General features: G+C 43.2%; 1 protein-coding gene across 3 annotated transcripts in view; it reads right to left on the bottom strand.

Annotated features, from left to right (window-relative positions):
- LOC308307774 (receptor-type tyrosine-protein phosphatase U) overlaps positions 1-23193 on the bottom strand; it is a 212400-nt gene that overhangs the window by 95319 nt on the left and 93888 nt on the right. For all 3 annotated transcript variants that reach the window (XM_080753053.1, XM_080753054.1, XM_080753055.1), the window contains exon 3: positions 6505-6776. In XM_080753053.1, the coding sequence (XP_080609179.1) occupies positions 6505-6776 (272 nt within the window). The remainder of the gene's footprint in view (positions 1-6504; positions 6777-23193) is intronic.

Here is a 23193-nt window from a genome sequence, read left to right as displayed (position 1 = left end):
ACACTAAACTGCAATATTCAAATGGAACCGCCGAGAGGCAGAGCAGATTCTATTGCTCTTGTCCCCTTTCAGTGACAGAAGCATTAATTACAAAACAACACCATCTCCACACCATTGAACAGCTACTGACCCGAAAGAGGGAGGAAAAAACTCAAAGTTAGCAGGGCAGACATGAGAGGAATGTAGGCGGAGGCAGAGGAACAGAGAGATGCATAATGTCTCGTCTCGATGCCCCGGCGGCCGTGAGAAAATAATGACTTTATCAGGAGGGCCGATGTGTTTGTGAGTCCTGGAGCCTCATTCAGCATTCTGGACGCAGGCTGCTGTGGAGCCATAACAGAGGAGAATACAGCCAGCACAGGGGTCATGGGACTCAGGGGAGGTGGACACTCCATATTGTCCTGTTGTGGAACAATAAGGTGGAGAACCCATGGCCTCCTGCCAAACCTAATCAATATCAAATCACCGGCCGCAGTAATGCTGAGACGGTTATGAGACACCGGGGTGATGTTTGTTTTCCCAGCACCGTCCACACGTTTGATGGAAGGCAGCTTTGAATGATTGTTTCTCATAATCTACTGACCTTCTGTAAAGGTGGATAACAGCTAGAGTCTATCATGGAGCTTTCATGTTTTCTATGATGCAGCTTAAATCTGTGTGCGTGCCTGACATTCTGAACACGTGCAAACAACACGGTCACAGGTGATGTGCCTTGGCTCAAGGGCGTTGAGGTCATACAGATTGAGGGGCTTATAGTCTTTACTGAGTCATAAATCCAGATGTGTTCTAACAGCTTGTGGCCAATTAGTTTTTCAGCGCCGTGCGGCGATGATACACAGATTATCTCCCCCAGACCACAATGTGATGATACACAGATCATCTCCCCCAGACCACAATGTGATGATACACAGATTATCTCCCCCAGACCACAATGTGCCGTGGTTTACACAGCAAATCACTCCAGCACAACAACATCTTCTGGGACCTCTGCCCCAAATTCCAGCCGTCCACCGTCAGCAGAACAAAGATAGTCATCCTCCAGAGACCTGGGAGGGAGAGCTCTCATTACAGCAACAATTGCTGTGACCACAAGACTGAGCCGTACGTGACCTTTAGGGCATATGCCGTGCACGCACGCACACACGCACGCTCGTACGCACGCTCGTACGCACGCACGCAGTCAGTCAGGTATGTGCGGTAAAAAGAAGAGGGGCTTAGAGAGAGGAGGAGGAACAGTCCAACATTTCACTGGGTGAGCAGGGTGAGCAGGGTGAGCAGGGTGAACAGGGTGAGCAGGGTGAGCAGGGTGAGCAGGCTCTTGTCTATTGCTCTGGAGGAACCACAGCTAATCTGCTGTTTGTTTTCCTGGACCACGCTTGAACCTGAGCTTAAAGAGGCAGCGTTTCAGGAGGACGATTACATTAACATGTGTTGTTTTCATCTTGTTCTCATTTTATAAGCCTCCTTTATTTTCCACATGGTTGACTTTCCTAAACCCTTTCATTTCTATCTTTCTCTCTTACTCTTTCACCCTCTGATTCTTTCTCTCTCTCTCTCTCTCTCTCTCTCTCTCTCTCTCTCTCTCTCTCTCTCTCTCTCGCTCTCTCCTTGTGTCTCTACCTTCCCTCCCTCTGTGTGTAATATCTAAAGTATCTCCTGATTAAAACACATGCAGTCATAATGTTAGCACAGTGGTTACTGCCACGTCATTAAACACCATGTTTAATTCAAAGCACAGGCAGTGGGCTGGACTTAATGGCAGACAGAAAGACAAAAATACCTTGGAAGTCTAATTGAAGGAGCAATTATTCTCTGTCAAGCTAAAACACTCAATGAGGGATTGATTGCAGGCTAATCTTTAATTGTCTCAGCCATTAGGACAGCGGGTTATTAAGAAAGAGACTTTTGGAGCATTTGTTTTAATAAACAACCTTCCTCCTCAGACTTCTATTGAAAGCCTCTTTCCTGGTGGAACATTCCATATGCCAATAGTTTATTCTAATGACTGGTTAGTCACTTTCAGAAGAAGAGAATGCACTGAACAGAAAAAATAATCTGGCAGCCAGAGATTTACAGCCCAAATAAAACAGCCATTACGAGAGCCTATTAAATTACTGGGTAATGTTAAGACTATTAGAACTTAAGTGCTTGCTATGTATACAAATCCAGAGACCAAGCATTTGTCCCTGTAAAACATTGTGGTCATGGGGACGTTATTAAACGGTAATGCCTGTGTCCTCCCTGTTAAGACACACAGAGGGGAGGAGGGATAGTTCCTCAAACAGTCACAGATAAAAGTTCACATGTCAATGTACATCTGCCTGTGTAGAAAAATACCAAGAGGACAGCTGAGTGTGAGTGGTTGGGAGGGCATGGCAGGATGCTCACGTCATTCTCTACCTCGTAAAACCTCTTCCTCACAGAGACTCACAGTGAGGCATGCTGGGAAAAATAACAAGGATTATCAGACAATGCTAAAGAAAACTATCCTGATGCATATTCTTATTTCCAAGACTTTGATCTTCACTTTCTCCATAAGTTGCTGCTTTTCTCACAGAGGAGAAAAAAGAGAAAGAAAGAAAGTCAGAGCCAAAGCAAAGGAAATCATCCCACTGAGATGATAATAAACTGCAACCTGGATGTGGAAACAAAGGCTCGGTTGGATAAATTAGCCTCAACAGGGGCTGAGATGTTGGTTTTGACTGGTTCTACATCATGGCTGCAGACTTTCTGACTGTGACACGTATAAACATAGTTGACAGAATTATTTTTACCACCTTCCTTCAAAAGAGGTGTCAGCAAGGTGAAAAAGAGAGGATATGGAAGCTAAGTGATAAGGCTTGTGAAAGAAGAGGACGGTAAACATGGTACAAAGGTGAGGTAGAGAGAAAGATGGAAGTGGCCTTCGAGACACTGCTGGAAAGAAAACAATGGAGGATCTTGGAGGACCCAGATAACATCTTTAATATCTGATAACAAGATCCTCCAGCTATCACACACTGCACTACCAGAGAGAGAGAGAGAGAGAGAGAGAGAGAGAGAGAGAGAGAGAGAGAGAGAGAGAGTTAGAGATGTGATATCAAGGTGATCTCTAGTCTATTAGATGTTTCCTACAGCTCCAAACCTGCTCTCCTCCGTACACAGTTCTCTCTATTACAGTATGTTGATTGATTAAATACTTTATTAGAAGTTTGCATAGGAAAAGGTACAGTTTCATGACGGTACAGTTCACTGGTACAAGGTCAACTAAAAGGAGATCCTAGTAAGCGTTTCTGCTGGGCTAGGTTTGTTTTTACCAGTTACGAACGGCTGCCTCCTGTAAGTGGTTTTTCAGGGCAATTTTAAAGGATGGATCTACACTCCTTTAAGGCCTTCGGTAAGGCGTTCCACTATATTATATTCACCTTACCCCACATCTCCTTGTACTCTTATCTATTTTCTTCATCTCTCTGACTATCCCATTTCCTTTCTTCGCCAACCTCTTCCACCGTATGCTTTCCTGGACTTCTTCATTCCACCAAAAGGTCTCCTTTTCTTCCTTCCTCTGTGCCAAAGACACCCCAAGTACTTTCAGCTAGCTGTCTCCTTTACCACTTCTACAGTAGTTGATCAGTCATCCAGCAACATTTCACTGCCACCGCCTGTGGCCTGTCTCATCTCCTCCCTGAACCCTAAATGATGTATTTATACACCCATAAACAAGAAGCAGACATGACCTGAAAGTCCTAAGAATGAACGATTTGAACATTTCAAATATGATCTCTAAAAATGATGAGCGTATTGTCTTGGGACAATGGGTATAATAAGTGTGTGTTCTCATCTTCACAGAGATCTGCTGGTCTATCATTTCTAAATCCAAACAGATTGCATTATGCTGACTGCAGGGCTGACACTAAACCAAAGCACTTTAATATTTAAAGTCACAGGTTGCAGCTAAGACATGCTAAAGAGACTCAAGACTCTTTTTCATCTTGTTCAATGTGCTGGAACCTCCTCTGTCCTCCTGTGTCCTTTGTGCTCCTGGGAGTGACACTGGCACAAGACAAAGTCTCCTCTCATTTGTCAGGTTGTTTTCAGATTACTGCTAAGAGATTAACTACTGTAGGTAAAGGAAGCTGCAAGGTGGAAGGTGTAAAATATTGAATAGGGGAATTAAAGTGCAAGGAAAAAGGAGATTAAACTACAATAGCTCTATCCAGAGGGACCTGCAACATAAGCAATTTAAACCTATAGATTTGGGCACTGTGCCCCACCACCACTACCACATACACACACAGAGTATAACGATGAAAGCTAGCCTAAAGCTAACCCATTAGTCATTTTAAGTAGTTCTATAAAAAGCTGATGGCAGTTCAAGCAGCTTCTCTCTCATCTCCTCCTGTACTCTTTGTCTGACTGTCTTCTTCACAGTCCTCCCTCCTCTTCATCAGCTCATTAGACCCTCCTTCTCCTGAGCGAAGCCTCTGGTTGGCTGCATCAGCACCATGTGACTCACCTGAACCCTCCATGTTCACTGGTCCAATCCTAGACGCACCATAGAGGAAACACTGCTGTCTCACACAGTGAACCAATAAACACTGCTGCCTCACACAGTGAACCAATAAACACTGCTGTCTCACACAGTGAACCAATAAACACTGCCGTCTCACACAGTGAACCAATAAACACTGCTGTCTCACACAGTGAACCAATAAACACTGCTGTCTCACACAGTGGACCAATAAACACTGCTGTCTCACACAGTGAACCAATAAACACTGCTGTCTCACACAGTGAACCAATAAACACTGCTGTCTCACACAGTGAACCAATAAACATGATCACCATACACTACTGGACTGCACTCTGTCCAGGTGCCAACTTGTTCCTTGTGCACTCGTTGCCAAATATGCCCTTCTTGTGCACCAGCAGAGCGTGCAAGTACAATTTACATTTACAATTTAGGCATTTAGCAGACGCTTTTAATCCAAAGCGACTTACAATAAGCAGGTATATAATAAGAAGGATAATATGTCAGTACATCAACAACAATATAACAATGCATAGAATATCAATCAAGAAAAACAATAACATAGGTAGACCACGCACCTAATCTGTACAAAACGTTTCTAAAACCTAAAAATGCTAAATAGCTTCATGTGTGGTCATTGAGGGAAGGGGAGTGTTACAGTAGGGCTATGGGTTTAGGTGGAGTCTGAAGAGTTGAGTCTTCAGTCCACTTCAGCTAGGGAGTGAATCTGTAGTTCTAATGGAAGCTAGGGAGTGAGTTTGTAGTTCTAAGTGTGACAGGGAGTTTATTCCACAGTTTGGGGGCCAGGAGAGCAAATTGTCTAGGACGAGTGGATTTTTGTCCTGGAGTTTTTAGCGAGGGTTCTGTCAGTATCCCTGTGTTGGCTGATCAGCATCGATCAGCAGAGATTGTAATCCTTGTGTGTTAGATGTACTGAGACGAGTCCCCAAGCAAATAGAAAGTTGAGAGAAAGAGCAAACTCATCTGAGCTCTGCAAGCATCAGCCATTATCAATGCACTGTTCCCTGGTTTAAGGTGTGTGTGTGTGTGTGTGTGTGTGTGTGCGTGCGTGCGTGCGTGCGTGCGTGCGTGCGTGCGTGCGTGCGTGCGTGCATGCGTGCGTGCGTGCGTGTGTGTGTGTGTGTCGCACATGTTTGTTCCTGTCATCTTTAAATAATCCTCACTGTCAGATTGCTCTCTGTTGCTTGGACAGTGTCAGCCTACCTTGAGTCTGTGTTTGTATAAAGAGTGATTATTATTTACACAGCGAAGGTCAGATCTTGTGGAACCGAATGGAAGTTAATTAAGTCGGAGGGATTGACAGTTCTGGATAAAATGCACACTACTCAACTTAATTGCTTTCTGACAGCTCCGCAGAGTTAGCAGAAAATAGAAATTGGATTTCTGGACGGGGATCTCTTGTGTCTAAGTGCTGGTGGCTTATGCAGACCTCCAAAATACACCAAGGCACCCACAGAGGCTGCCAGGCACCGAGGGTCAAAGCGGGCAGTGATGCAGATAGTGCTGGACCATACCACTAGAAAGATCTTAAGATAAAGCAAACTGTAGCCTGACAAGCTAAGACAAAATGTCTCATCAAATATCATGTGAATAACAACGTGTCTGCTCTTGACAAGAAGGTTATTTTTGCAGTGTTTATTTGCGTGTGAAAGTAAGTAGTACAGTAAGTAGTACAGTAAAGGCGGTTTTCCATACCAGTTTTTAGCCCGACACTACACGACACAGCACCACATTTTTATATGTAGGTTTTCCACTACAGTAAAGGTACTCATTATGTACATGTAGTGAAACAAACATGTCTCACCTGGTACTCATTATGTACATGTAGTGAAGCAAACATGTCTCACCTGGTACTCATTATGTACATGTAGTGAACAAACATGTCTCATCTGGTACTCATTATGTACATGTAGTGAACAAACATGTCTCACCTGGTACTCATTATGTACATGTAGTGAACAAACATGTCTCACCTGGTACTCATTAGGCCAGAAGGTGCTGACAGCCAGCTCCACCTGGTGCCACTGTTTGCCATGGGAACCTGACGTGTTCCACACGGGGCTGCCCAGCGGGCCCCCGTTGACTCGCACGTACGCCCGCAGGGCCCCCGGACTGTGACCGTCACGGCTGTACAGGAAGTAGCTGAACTGGACGCAGTGCGTGTCGTTTTCACTCAGCGTCTGGAGCAGCAGCTGGGCACGATGCCCTGCTGCATGCTGGGAGGAGTTGACCAGCATATAGGACCCTGGAGAGAGAGAGAGAGAGAGAGAGAGAGAGAGAGAGAGAGAGAGAGAGAGAGAGAGAGAATGTCAGGCAGGGTCAAAGGGCAGTGCAGGAATGTATTGATGGCATTATGACTTTATAGGGCAGCAGCATGCGTTGTTTTTCTGTCTTTGACTGTTTCTGTGTTTGCCATTTTCAGCTGTTTGTCACTGCAAGATACAACAAAACAATGTCTGAATAACACTTTTAAAATGTCTTCCTACTGCAGGGCAAGGAAATGTCAAGGTTTTTTACATCTGAAATCTTGCCAACACACTCCTCCTACAAGCTCCTACAAACACTTCTTTAAATGTGAGTGAAGTCTCAAGACATCTTGCAGCCTGGGAAGCTTTGTATTTGAGCAAAAGTTCTTCCTATGAGTCCTACCTCCTCCAAACCTCAAAAGATAGTCCAGGAAATGTTACATTCCTCTGGAGGTGGAAGGTAATAGCAGGAGAAATGCACACAGACATACTGTATAAACACTCCAAAGTGACACTGTTCAAGTCATATTGAACAGTGTGTGAGTGTGTGTGTGTGTGCGTGCGTGCGTGCGTGCGTGCGTGCGTGCGTGCGTGCGTGCGTGCGTGCGTGCGTGCGTGCGTGCGTGCGTGCGTGCGTGCGTGCGTGCGTGCGTGAGTGAGTGAGTGAGTGCGTGCGTGCGTGCGTGCGTGCGTGCGTGCGTGCGTGCGTGCGTGCGTGCGTGCGTGCGTGAGTGAGTGAGTGCGTGCGTGCGTGCGTGCGTGCGTGCGTGCGTGCGTGCGTGAGTGAGTGAGTGCGTGAGTGCGTGAGTGAGTGCGTGAGTGAGTGCGTGCGTGTGTGTGGAGCATTACAAGACCGCAAAACCAACCACAAAAATAAATAGATTAAAGTAGGGTTGAGGATGAGGAAGACAGATAGATGATGATGAAGAAGAACAGAGATATGTAGAGAGCAAGGTTTAGAGAGGTATAAAGGATTGTATAAAGAGAGAGAGGCAGACATTTGGAGGTCTGCTAGCCGTTCTCCCTGCAAGGTGACACTGAGGTGGGAGGAGAGATTCACAACACAGAACCTCCACAAAGACCCTTCTAATCAGGATAACAGAAGCCAGCATCTGTCCTGCCTAGCATCCATGTGGGCTAACCTGATTATCTCAACAATGATGAAGACCTTCAGGCGTAGCCACATAATCAGGCCAGTTGTCTTTGCTCTCCCAAGGTCTTTATGTTGCTGAACACAGGAGAGCAGAGCCGCCAGCCGTGGCATTGATGCCAGGGGTCTCCAAGACATACGGGCAGCCATAGCTTAGTGGGTAGAGAGGCTGTCTGCTAAGCAGAAGGTCACCGGTTTGCCTCGCTGCCCCGCTCTACAGTAAAACATGAACCATGTTCACCTCAGCATGTCAGGGTCAGCCCAACAACCTGCTGTATATGAAGGAGTCCCACCCTGTGAAACACAATGCTGTGTTCTGCTTTGTTATGAGAACACAACCAGACGTTAGAGCAAGGACAGAGAGGACTGTGTGTGTGTGTGTGTGCGTGCGTGCGTGCGTGCGTGCGTGCGTGTGTGTGTGTGTTCTTTGAGGATGTAAATCCTAATCAGATCCAAGTCCTTCTATGTTGTGGTCTCCAAGGAGCTTCAAGGTGAAAATAATAGTGGAGAGAGAGAGAGCTGTTCTGACCGCTTACACCCTGGAAATGTTTATATAGATTTAATAAACTGTACATGATATTAGCATGTGTTCTTTTAGATTTAATTCACTGTACATGCTATTAGCATATGTTCTTTAAGATTTAATATACTCTACATGCTATTAGTGTGTTTAGCTAACTGACGGCCAACATAATGCAGGTAAACAAGAAGCGCTCCAATCACTCTTTCGCCCTTTACACTCCATTAACACTCAAACCAAAGAGAGGTGTTATTATATAGCCGAGTGGAAACCATGTGTGAAAGAAACATGCAAGAATTACATACAAGCCCAGGACACACACTGCAATTCTTAATGAATAAATCACTCAAAATCTGCAAGCCATATTAGGCTAAATCTAATTTCATATACTGTACAAGTGGTTCTCAAAGTGGGGTCTGGGGTCTGTCAGTGGGTTCCAGTAGGGGTGCCACGGTTCAGTCAGCCCACGGTTCGGTTCGTATCTCGGTTTTTGGCTCACGGTTTCGGTACAGTAAAAATTGAAAATGAAAAAATAAAGAATCCAAGATGTTCAGTTAATTTTATAGATGGGGTGCAATCATTTGTTTCCCCCCTAAAACATGATAATCAGTTATTATATTTATACTAGGAGGAAGATTTTCTCCAAAAAAGTGTACGGAAAGAGTTTTTATGTGGCCACACTCAAAAAAATTAAGAAATTCGGTTCATTCTGTAGGGGCTGTTCGGTTCGGTACAGGGCCATTCGGTTCGGTATACCGGTTCGGTTCAGTATTGTGGCACCCCTAAGTTCCAGGGGGTCCCCAGGAAGATGACTATTCAGATAATAGGTTTCATTCTCCCCACCAATAGTATAGACAGTTGTAGAATGATGAACTAAATCTAATCTAATAATAAACATCTTCTCTTCTGGGTGTAGCTGGCAGAAACCCATCTCAAATGGGGTTCAGCGCTCTAATAGTTGGATCTTGGACATGGAAATATTTGAAATATTAAAAATGTTCAAACTCCCCATGCCTTTCATATACAAACACCATTTTCAGGAAAACATGACATACGGTATGCATACCGTACTACCACAGAGAGCAGTTTTCCCCCATAAGGAGAGTTGGAGGAGGACAGCAGAAAGAGAAGCTACGCTACAGATTGGATGATTCCATTCTGTGCCCCATGTGACAGCGGTGAGATTATTTTGGGAGACAGTGGGCGAGGAGAGGAGTGGATCTCTCAGCGATGGCGCTGTGCCCAGTCCTTGCCTCCACCGTGCCCATCTGTTTCAGGAGGACTTGAGAGTGAAGGCACAGTGGGTCATCAGGGCCACCACCAAGGACAAGAGTGACACAAAGTCAGGAAGAAAAAGATCAATAGAATCACAGTGAGAGCCAGGCTCCCTGACATGTTGGGAGCAAACATGAAGTCCACATTCTGGGACAAAAGGTCCATCCTACATGAAAATAAAGCAACAATAACAACAAAACAACCAAGAGGCTTTGAAGACCTTGTGGACGTCCAAGGAATGTTCCAACGTTACTGGACTGTGATTGGTCCAACTCCAATGGCTTACAACACTGAAGTGATGGATTATTAAAAGTGCAACCTTGAGCCCAATCATTGAACCTTTCACTGGACGCCCGCCCAATCACTGAACCTTTCACTGGACGCCCGCTCAATACAGAAGAACTTCTTTTGAAAACATCAGAGCCAAGCAGCCTGTTATCTTCTACACTCATTATGGAGAAGTGAAGAGACCTCTTAACACACAGGGATGAAGGCACTCTGACACTCACTTTTAACTGCCTCAGTTGGAACTGTGATGCTATATTATCATCAGCTCTGTGATTATACAACTTCACTGTTACCTTCAATGTGTTGACAGCATTTGAGAAGTGTTATTCATTACAGCCTTGTAGAGTCAGAGTTCGACAGCCCTTTTATTTCATTTTCTAACTCAGAACTTCAGTTTAAATTGAATTATTTTCCTTAAAATGTGAACCGTGAAAAAGGCACACATCACATACTGTAGTTGTTATGACAGACAAGAGACTGACTAATTGGTGTGATACTACGAGGTAAACTGCAGTGTTTTAAGCAACTCTGACATGTACGTTCATTTGCATTCACAGTTGTTTTGTCCCTGTAGAGTCAATATGCAAATGATGAGCTGTCACTGGATATAAACAAAGACTTGCAACAAAGAACTGCAACAAGCATAAAACCTTTAGCTGAGTATTGTTGGGTATTTTAGCTGTTTGTAAGACAATCTCAGTGACCAGCATGAACTCCCATGTGGGATGAGTGATGCATTTCTTAAAGCTTAATACATATTCAACAGAGCTCTTATATCTGCTTGTGTTACAGACAACACAAGGCCAGGATATTCCTTCTTTAAGCTTTGAGAAGGTTGATCTCCAGCCTAACATTATCATCATTTACACATGTCTTGTTACCAAGAAACATTTTCGCATCAGGAAATGTGTTCGACTTTATTTTATGCTAAAAGTAGAACTGTTGAGTGTCACAGCCATTTAATCTGGTAGGTGTCTCACCAATGTAATATTTAATATTATGGTTTATTATTACCCATTTAGGCCTGACCTAAGTTTTCTGAAAAACAATATTATTCATAAATTAGCCTACAAAAACAAATATGTTTCTACATACTGTACATGTACTGTAATACACTAAATAGTGTTCCCGGCCTGAACGGGTTAAAATCTGTGGTCCCCTGACTGCTACTGTAGCTCCGTGACCCGACTTCAGATAAGCGTTTGAAGATGGATGGATAGTTTGCAGGACACTGAAGTTCACTTTCTTCAGGTCACGAAGCAGAGGAACATGTCTGGCTTTAAAGAAACAACAGAAAGCCCAGCTGGGCCCGGTCAGGAGGTTGGCATTGCAATGAGTACAGAAGGTTATGACTGAGGTGACATTTATAGTGATAGGATATGCTATCCTTGTACCTGCATGTTCTTCTCAACTGAATTACAATGGAGTTGGACAAGCAATACAATGAAATAGGAAAAACTAAAAGCAACACAATTTGAAAGCAGCAAAACTCATCTTAATCCATCTACCTGATTTCAATAGGCGTCATATACTTACTATCACTCTTATATTAAGACCATGGCCTTTTGTATGTGTTACAATCACCTTGTCCTCGGCTAAGACTCCAGAGATGCCATCTGTTATCTAAAGACCCACACAGCGGAGTCTCTTGTTATGGCAACATTTTTACCGGAATTCTACTAGAAAAATATGCTGTTTGAATGAAGCCATCATCACATACAATACACACCTCACATACAGTACACACCTCACATACAGTAAACACATAACATACAGTACACACCTCACATACAGTAAACACATCACATACACTACACACCTCACATACAGTAAACACATCACATACAGTACACGCCTCACATACAGTAAACACACCACTACATTTTGACCTTTCATGAATTATGTTTCAAAGCACAGTGAAATCTGATAAAGCTCCATCCATTGCTCTGTGCTCCTCCCAAGGGCACAGGAACATCCATAACACGATTAGGACTGATCCAGCACATCATAATTCACATGGAGCGCTGGTGGACCCACCCTGGTCACAGGCTGTGGGCGACACTATCTGTGTCAAACCACCATGGAAGAAGGAGAGACTGTTAGAGAACAAGGTTGAGATTAGAGGTAAGAGTGATTGTGGAACAGCATATTAGATAGGAATCATCAGTGAGCCGTGGAGAGGAGGGACTCCAGAGAATAAACAGCATATTAGATAGGAATCATCAGTGAGCCGTGGAGAGGAGGGACTCCAGAGAATAAACAGCATATTAGATAGGAATCATCAGTGAGCCGGGGAGAGGAGGGAATCCAGAGAATAAAAAAGAGGGAGATGGTAAATGAGAAGCAGAGATGGAAGACCCTGACAGCAGACTGAAGTAGGGTGGAGGAGCTCCACCTTTTCACTTCTTCCTCTAAGGTTTGTCCTCTTCCCACATGCTGTACCACACCTACCACCTCCCCCACCTCCTCTTCTCTGAATCAAGGTCAGAACACCAGTACTCTCAACACAACACAAAACATGAGGAAAACAAGTGGTGAATACACTGGAATGAATGGCTGTGTTGCTGTGAAAGGGTGTTTCTATTAAATCTGCCTTAAAGCTGGCTCACATGTTGTCGTTGCAGTCACTGGTCTCTGCCCTTTCTCTCTAAAGTTTGACATCAAAGATGGTAACAGTAGATGATATCTTCTAATGGCTCATAACTGGAGTTTGATCGTTTGAACGGTGTGGACATGGGGACATTAATTTGATGTGTCCCTTGTATAAATGTGTCCTCTACATTGAAGCCATCCTCAGGTTGTATAAATGTGTCCTCTACATTGAAGCCATCCTCAGGTTGTATAAATGTGTCCTCTACATTGAAGCCATCCTCAGGTTGTATAAATGTGTCCTCTACATTGAAGCCATCCTCAGGTTGTATAAATGTGTCCTCTACATTGAAGCCATCCTCAGGTTGTATAAATGTGTCCTCTACATTGAAGCCATCCTCAGGTTGTATAAATGTGTCCTCTACATTGAAGCCATCCTCAGGTTGTATAAATGTGTCCTCTACATTGAAGCCATCCTCAGGTTGTATAAATGTGTCCTCTACATTGAAGCCATCCTCAGGTTGTATAAATGTGTCCTCTACATTGAAGCCATCCTCAGGAGCAGGTTGTATAAATGTGTCCTCTACATTGAAGCCATCCTCAGGTTGTATAAATGTGTCCTCTACATTGAAGCCATCCTCAGGTTGTATAAATGTGTCCTCTACATTGAAGCCATCCTCAGGAGCAGGTTGTATAAATGACTGTCCTCTACATTGAAGCCATCCTCAGCAGCAGGTTGTGCTGCTCAGGGACTCCTGTTGTAATGACAGTACGTTGCTCAAGGGCACCTTCTTGCTGTGAGGTAACTGTGCACCACCATGCTGTTCTGTGGTGTTAATTAACACATTATTACCATGCTGTGGTGTTAATTAACACATTATTACCTTGCTGTGGTGTTAATTAACACATTGAACAAGAGACAGAGAACCAAACAGGTTTAACTTGACAGACAAGCTGTTCCATTGACCCCATCAGCATTGCAGTAGCATTTTCATGCTCTGAGGCTCAAATTACGACAACAAGTTGTTTGGTTTAGATTATGTCCTTGTACTTGCCAAGGTATGATTCATTCATTGCACGTGTTTCATTGCCAGGCCCTGTCATTTTCCTTATCAGTTGGTATGCAAGCTTTTCCATTCATGTTTGTTTGTTTTCTCTCTGTGAAGGTTTAGCTCACATGTCCTCCTCCGCTCCACCCTGGGGTGTTTTGACCTGGTTTAGTCCCACGTCAAGAGCTCCATCCTGGGGTGTTTTGACCTGGTTTAGTCCCACGTCAAGAGCTCCATCCTGGGGTGTTTTGACCTGGTTTAGTCCCATGTCAAGAGGGATCTTCCATGGTGTTGTATTGTTGTTGTAGAACAGAGGGTTGCAGGAGGTGAAGAAAAGGATCCAGGATATCTTACTATGTGGGTGTGTCCACTGGAGTGTTCACAGCCTCTGAGTTACGCAAGCACAACAACAAGGTGTTTTACTATAAATATACACGTAAACCCATACACTCACATGATCTGGAAGGATTATACACATGCCCAAACAAACGTAAACCCATACACTGACATGATCTGGAAGGATTATACACATGCCCAAACAAACGTAAACCCATACACTCACATGATCTGGAAGGGAAGATTGGGAGTTGAAAAACATTGCATGCACTTTATGAGTCCATTTGGTTACATCTGTATTCTGTACACACTGAGTTCAGGATTTGACGGTGTCGAGGCCTCTCTGTTGCAGCGGGATGGATACAGAAAGCTACCAACCTGTCGTCAGGTAAAGGACTACTGACACGTTTACATTACCTCAGTCTGACTGACACTCCTCCCCAAGTGTGGAACCTAATCTCATTTTGAACCCAACCTGTCTACAGTACTCTGTCATCTAGCTACCTCACTCTGTCATCACACACATACTATAGATCATGTTTCCATCTTCCATACATCAGTGTGAAGCCCACACCCCTCATTTGAACACTGACATTCTCTGTTCTGTACAACAATTTGGCCCTCAAGGCAGAGATATTTCCCAATGACAAGAGGTTTATGGTCTGACAGACATTTAATAGTCTCTCAGAGGCTTCCAGCTTCTAGTCTCTCCATCTGTCTTTTGTCTCGCTTTTAGCCTGTCTGCTTTGTTTTGCAACTTTTGTTCAGATGCTATTGTAGTTGCACTTTTATTTAATGTTATTCTATGCTATTTGCACAGCTTTTTTGCTATTGTGTATCTATTATAGTGGTTATTCTATTAATTCTTTGAAATGTCTTTCTGCATTCATATCTTTTTACACACAGTTGAGTGGGTTAGGGTTAGCCGTATTGCAGAAGATTCTTTTCCTTGTGAACTTCCAGTTTCAGTCCTGCTTATATTGTTTTTATATCACACTACTCCAGGGAGTTGACCTATATACTATACATTTCACTATACTATTTATATATCGCACCACCAAAAGCTGTACGTGATAAAGGTTGAATTGAATGAGACAACAACCTTCAATGTTGAACTTCAACTAGTTTGTCTCTCTCTTTGTGTGTCTGTTATTCTGTCATTTGTATTGTCTGTCTGTCTGTCTGTCTGTCTGTCTTGGATTGTCCTGTATTCATGTCTTTGTTTCACTCTCTTTCTCTCTGTTTATTTCTGACTATTCAAACTACGCAGCAACAAGAAGTATTCAGAGGGGGAGTGAGGGGGAATTGGGGGGGGGGGGGGGGTGAGAGGGTCAATCACTTCATCAACTTCATCCCTCTGGGAACAATGTGTCAAATCCAGGGCTTTTTAAAACACGCATTAACACACACACACTCACACACACACACACACTCTCACACACACACACACACACACACACACACACACACACACACACACACACACACACACACACACACAACACACACACACACACACACTGCAATATGCAATAACAAGGCCACAAGGTGACAGGATGAAAACTATTGAAGTGGGCTGCACAGGCCATCCTTAACTCCTCCTCCACCTCTCTGTCTACGCTCTGACACCTCCACCCCCCCCATCACCCCCACCTCTCATTCAAAGCAGGTCTTTATCACACAGAGGAAGGGACAGGTCTCTGTGCAGGTCTTTATCACACAGAGGAAGGGACAGGTCTCTCTGCAGGTCTTTATCACACAGAGGAAGGGACAGGTCTCTGTGCAGGTCTTTATCACACAGAGGAAGGGACAGGTCTCTCTGCAGGTCTTTATCACACAGAGGAAGGGACAGGTCTCTGTGCAGGTCTTTATCACACAGAGGAAGGGACAGGGTCTCTCTGCAGGTCTTTATCACACAGAGGAAGGGACAGGTCTCTGTGCAGGTCTTTATCACACAGAGGAAGGGACAGGTCTCTCTGCAGGTCTTTATCACACAGAGGAAGGGACAGGTCTCTGTGCAGGTCTTTATCACACAGAGGAAGGGACAGGTCTCTCTGCAGGTCTTTATCACACAGAGGAAGGGACAGGTCTCTGTGCAGGTCTTTATCACACAGAGGAAGGGACAGGTCTCTCTGCAGGTCTTTATCACACAGAGGAAGGGACAGGTCTCTGTGCAGGTCTTTATCACACAGAGGAAGGGACAGGTCTCTCTGCAGGTCTTTATCACACAGAGGAAGGGACAGGTCTCTCTGCAGGTCTTTATCACACAGAGGAAGGGGACAGGTCTCTCTGCAGGTCTTTATCACACAGAGTGAGGGGCCGCTAGACAATTACCCCGGGCCCTGGGGACGCACAGCGCTACACGCAGAAGTAGCTACGAACGGCCAGAGGGAGAAACACGGAGCGAGACGAGCCGAGGTCCGCTTTCAGACCGGATATGTGAATGGAATACAAGTGTGGAGATTGTAGGAGTAGACGGTGCCTTGCAGCACTTGAGGAAGATAGGATACATCATCTGTATCCTCGGTGAGGAGGAAGCGAGGAGAGGTGAGGAGATGGAGAGGAGAGGATGAGGAGAGAGGAGAGGAGAGGAGAGGGAGAGGAGGACGCGAGGAGAGGAGAGGAGAGGAGAGGAGAGGAGTCTCTTTTTCATCAACAGTCATGCCTTGTGCAGACCTCTGGAATTGTCCTCAGGGCTGCAGGAACAGGAATCCACTGGCAGGTTGACCAGGTTGACTCCAGAGAGGAGAGGAGAGGATGAGTGAACAGCAGGTTGACTCCAGTGAGGAGAGGAGAGGATGAGTGAACAGAGAGATGTGTCCTATCTTTACACCACAGCTCTTGACACTGGCTGTCATATCATCCATTCTGCAGAGCGTCTCTATCTATCTGTCTGCCCTGGCCAGAGAAAGGAATAATAGACTTGGAAAACACTATAATAAAACCTCAACGACCCTGCAGACCTCAGACAAACACCTTCCCACCTCTGACTGCCTGTCTTTACTCTACTGTACATGTACTGTACACCAGATGTAACAATAATACCTTGAGTCATGAACCTCTCAGTGTGACAGGCTCCCAACACTCCCTCAGTACTTCCTGTGAGAAGACAGTCATGAAGCCTGGGAGTAGGGCTGTCACAATTATTACATAATCGTCTAATCGTGATTATTTGACATTATCGCAATTATTTTGTCATAATCGTCATAATCGTGAATGCTGAAAAATTACAGAAATAGTGGAAATAGCAGATCTACAAGCTCACAACGCGTCGCATCGCGTCGCGTTGTGAGCTTGTAGATCGGCTATTTCCACTATCAATGTTATTTTTTAAGTAGTAAGTTGTCAAATATGTCAGTAATTTATTTGTGTATTTATGTTATGTGTCATATCTGCAATGTACAACTTCAAAGCCTAAAAGCCAAACAGAAATGTAATTATCAATGACAAAAACACAATTAAATCGTTAATCGCCAATTATTTGAGTGACAATTAATCGTCATGTAAAATGTCATATCGTGACAGCCCTACCTGGGAGCTCCTGCTGCTCTGTGGCACCGTTGCATATGTAAATAAAGCAGCAGTAAAACTTCATCATCACAGCTCAATAGAACACATATGTATAACAATAAAGCAGCAGTAAACCTTCATCATCACAGCTCAATAGAACACATATGTATACAAATAAAGCAGCAGTAAACCTTCATCATCACAGCTCAATAGAACACATATGTATACAAATAAAGCAGCAGTAAATCTTCATCATCACAGCTCAATAGAACACATATGTATAACAATAAAGCAGCAGTAAACCTTCATCATCACAGCTCAATAGAACACATATGTATACAAATAAAGCAGCAGTAAACCTTCATCATCACAGCTCAATAGAACACATATGTATACAAATAAAGCAGCAGTAAACTTCATCATCACAGCTCAATAGAACACATATGTATACAAATAAAGCAGCAGTAAACCTTCATCATCACAGCTCAATAGAACACATATGTATACAAATAAAGCAGCAGTAAACCTTCATCATCACAGCTCAATAGAACACATATGTATACAAATAAAGCAGCAGTAAACCTTCATCATCACAGCTCAATAGAACACATATGTATACAAATAAAGCAGCAGTAAACCTTCATCATCACAGCTCAATAGAACACATATGTATACAAATAAAGCAGCAGTAAACCTTCATCATCACAGCTCAATAGAACACATATGTATAACAATAAAGCAGCAGTAAACCTTCATCATCACAGCTCAATAGAACACATATGTATACAAATAAAGCAGCAGTAAACCTTCATCATCACAGCTCAATAGAACACATATGTATAACAATAAAGCAGCAGTAAATCTTCATCATCACACCTCAATAGAACACATATGTATAACAATAAAGCAGCAGTAAACCTTCATCATCACAGCTCAATAGAACACATATGTATACAAATAAAGCAGCAGTAAACCTTCATCATCACAGCTCAATAGAACACATATGTATACAAATAAAGCAGCAGTAAACCTTCATCATCACAGCTCAATAGAACACATGTGTATACAAATAAAGCAGCAGTAAACCTTCATCATCACAGCTCAATAGAACACATATGTATACAAATAAAGCAGCAGTAAACCTATCATCACAGCTCAATAAAATATAGCACAGTAGAACCTTCATCATCACAGCTCAAGTAGAAACACATATGTATAGCAGCAGTATCAAAGCAGCAGTAAATCTTCAGTCATCACAGCTCAATAGAACACAGTGTGGTATACAAATAAAGCAGCAGTAAACCTTCATCATCACAGCTCATAGAACACATATGGTATACATATAAAGCAGCAGTAAAACCTTCATCATCACAGCTCAATAGAACACATGTTGTATACAAATAAAGCAGCAGTAAACCTTCATCATCACAGCTCAATAGAACACATGAGGCTGTATACAAATAAAGCAGCAGTAAACCTTCATCATCACAGCTCAATAGAACACATATGTATACAAATAAAGCAGCAGTAAATCTTCATCATCACAGCTCAATAGAACACATGTGTATACAAATAAGCAGCAGTAAACCTTCATCATCACAGCTCAATAGAACACATATGTATACAAATAAAGCAGCAGTAAACCTTCATCATCACAGCTCAATAGAACACATTGTATACAAATAAAGCAGCAGTAAACCTTCATCATCACAGCTCAATAGAACACATATGTATACAAATAAAGCAGCAGTAAACCTTCATCATCACAGCTCAATAGAACACATATGTATACAAATAAAGCAGCAGTAAACCTTCATCATCACAGCTCAATAGAACACATATGTATACAAATAAAGCAGCAGTAAACCTTCATCATCACAGCTCAATAGAACACATATGTATACAAATAAAGCAGCAGTAAACCTTCATCATCACAGCTCAATAGAACACATATGTATACCAAATAAAGCAGCAGTAAACCTTCATCATCACACCTCAATAGAACACATATGTATAACAATAAAGCAGCAGTAAACCTTCATCATCACAGCTCAATAGAACACATGTGTATACAAATAAAGCAGCAGTAAACCTTCATCATCACAGCTCAATAGAACACATATGTATACAAATAAAGCAGCAGTAAATCTTCATCATCACAGCTCAATAGAACACATGTGTATACAAATAAAGCAGCAGTAAACCTTCATCATCACAGCTCAATAGAACACATATGTATACAAATAAAGCAGCAGTAAACCTTCATCATCACAGCTCAATAGAACACATGTGTATACAAATAAAGCAGCAGTAAATCTTCATCATCACAGCTCAATAGAACACATATGTATACAAATAAAGCAGCAGTAAACCTTCATCATCACAGCTCAATAGAACACATATGTATACAAATAAAGCAGCAGTAAACCTTCATCATCACAGCTCAATAGAACACATATGTATACAAATAAAGCAGCAGTAAACCTTCATCATCACAGCTCAATAGAACACATATGTATAACAATAAAGCAGCAGTAAACCTTCATCATCACAGCTCAATAGAACACATATGTATAACAATAAAGCAGCAGTAAACCTTCATCATCACAGCTCAATAGAACACATATGTATACAAATAAAGCAGCAGTAAACCTTCATCATCACAGCTCAATAGAACACATATGTATAACAATAAAGCAGCAGTAAACCTTCATCATCACAGCTCAATAGAACACATATGTATAACAATAAAGCAGCAGTAAACCTTCATCATCACAGCTCAATAGAACACATATGTATAACAATAAAGCAGCAGTAAACCTTCATCATCACAGCTCAATAGAACACATATGTATACAAATAAAGCAGCAGTAAACCTTCATCATCACAGCTCAATAGAACACATATGTATACAAATAAAGCAGCAGTAAACCTTCATCATCACAGCTCAATAGAACACATATGTATAACAATAAAGCAGCAGTAAACCTTCATCATCACAGCTCAATAGAACACATATGTATACAAATAAAGCAGCAGTAAACCTTCATCATCACAGCTCAATAGAACACATATGTATAACAATAAAGCAGCAGTAAACCTTCATCATCACAGCTCAATAGAACACATATGTATACAAATAAAGCAGCAGTAAACCTTCATCATCACAGCTCAATAGAACACATATGTATACAAATAAAGCAGCAGTAAATCTTCATCATCACAGCTCAATAGAACACATATGTATAACAATAAAGCAGCAGTAAACCTTCATCATCACAGCTCAATAGAACACATATGTATAACAATAAAGCAGCAGTAAACCTTCATCATCACAGCTCAATAGAACACATATGTATAACAATAAAGCAGCAGTAAACCTTCATCATCACAGCTCAATAGAACACATATGTATACAAATAAAGCAGCAGTAAACCTTCATCATCACAGCTCAACAGGACACAGGCCTGATGGACCCCAGCACTGCAGCCTCAGTCTGGACTGTGTGGAATGCACTGCTTCTGAACCTGTTCTGAGCTCTGCTCCACTAGCACTTTTCAAACAATCCCACTTCCCACAACATTATATTAAGTATCTGTATAAACGAGCAACACATCTATTTTATTTGTATTATTAATATTTATTCTTTTTTTTAATTCTTAGTTGCACCTAAAATAGAAGATCACAACGAATGTGAGGTTGTAGATAAATGATATCAAGTACTTAACAGTCATTGTTTAATGTCAAGCTTTTCTCCCACACAACGCCTATTAGTGCGAACCATTTTGTAAATTTGATGGAATCCTGAATTATCTATCTATAAATGCGAGAAGTCTCTGCGTGTGTGTCTGTCTGTCTGTCTGTGTGTCTGTGTGTCTGTAATCCACGTATCTCGAGAACCGTTCGTCCCACCGGCTTCAGATTCGGCACGTGCGTTCCCCGCCGCGGCACGGAGTGCAGTGCCGGGTCTCGACCCGACCCGACGCGCGGTTTTCCCGAACCGGCGCGAAACGTTCGGAATCTCCTTATGCGGGGTTGATTGTTGACATCAGGCTGTTCCGGAGGAAATCGGCGAAAGCTCTGACTCATTGTGACATCACTTCATAAAAGGCTCTGACATCACGTACGCCACATGAGTCAACAAAAAATCTCTGTGAGTGTGTATGTATGTATGTAATCTGCGTATCTCGAGAACCGTTCGTCCCACGGGCACTAGAGTTCTCAATTTCGGCCCGAACCCGACCCTACCCGACTGCTTTGCATCACAATCTGACTTGTTTAGAACTTGCAGATCAGTGTATCTCTTATCCAGGCCAGCCAGGCCCAGGGTCATAAATCAGCGACAGCAGCAGCTATACGATGTTGGGGTTACAACAGGTCGACTCCTAATTTGTCCGAAACGAAACGAAAGAAAGTGGAGGAGAGAGAGAGACTCACTGAGAGTTGAGTGACAGAGACGGCACATGCAGACTGCAGAGCAGACAGATGCATGCGTTGCACCGTGTGAACAAGATGAGGAGGATTAAGGATTAAACTTTTCTTCATGAGAGAACATGCTAACATTGCCGAACCAAAAGTGGAAAGGTAGGCTAATCTCACTCTCTCAGCCTACTACTCGCTATAATAACACATGGTACGGCCACCGCGGTGGCGGCATGGCGCCACCGCGGTGGCGGCGTGGCGCCACCTGGAGGCGTTTTTAAATGTGTTTATTTTCCTTCACTCGGGCTTTTTAGGGCTTCGGGCTTAAAATGATGAAACTAGTTAGGGTCGGGTCGGGCCGGGCCTCGGGCCGACCCTGTCGGGCTCAGTTAGGGCCGGGCCTTAATTTTCAGGCCCGTTGAGAACTCTAACGGGCACGCGCGTTCTCCATATATGGGCATAAAATGGATTGCAGACAGACAGATACAGATATCTCCATATATGGACATAAATGGACAGAGGCAAACAGATGTTCAAAACGGGTCCTATGACAACAGGTATAATGAGGTTTGCATTAAAGGGGGAACCGGCACTGTGTCTGCAACACAGTTGGAGGCACAGACAGATACTCCATATATGGGCATAAAATGGACGCAGATAGACAGATATCTCCATATCTGGGCATAAAATGGACCCAGAACTATAACTGCAGTGATCTCCATATATGGACATAAAATGGACGCCGACAGACAGACAGACAGATACAGATATCTCCATATATGGGCATAAATGGACACAGGCAGACAGATGGTCAAAACGGGTCCTAAAGGGCGGGGCATTCATTCCCTATTTACATTGTTCCGAGTTAGCCAGGTCGCCGACTAGACGCTGGGCCGCCCGAAGGGCGGCCCAGCTTCTAGTTATTATAATTAACCATATAGTATATTATTTTCGATACATTTAACAACAGCCTGGTGCAAAGTATAACATTTTAAAGCATGTTTCCATGGACCACCTATAATTCTACCAAGGACCACTGGTAGAGAAACAGTGTTAATGTATGTGGGCCATTGGAGCTGCTCTGTAAAGACCCTCCCTGGGGCTTCACTGCAGTACTGCTTGCTGCCTCAGGCCTTCATCCCACTTAGTGTCTCTCCAGAGCCTCCATCTCTGACAAGGTCCGGAGAAACTCTCTGCTATGAAACTAAATGAAAACATGCATTTACTGGTATCTTCTGTCTCATCTCCTGCCTCTATGCAGCCCTGAAGCAAGCAGA

Source organism: Nannobrachium achirus, assembly GCF_963921795.1.
Source record: "Nannobrachium achirus genome assembly, chromosome: 2".
NCBI classification, from domain to species: Eukaryota; Metazoa; Chordata; class Actinopteri; order Myctophiformes; family Myctophidae; genus Nannobrachium; species Nannobrachium achirus.
Note: the sequence above shows the minus strand (reverse complement) of the source record. Positions and strands in the feature narration are given on the sequence as shown.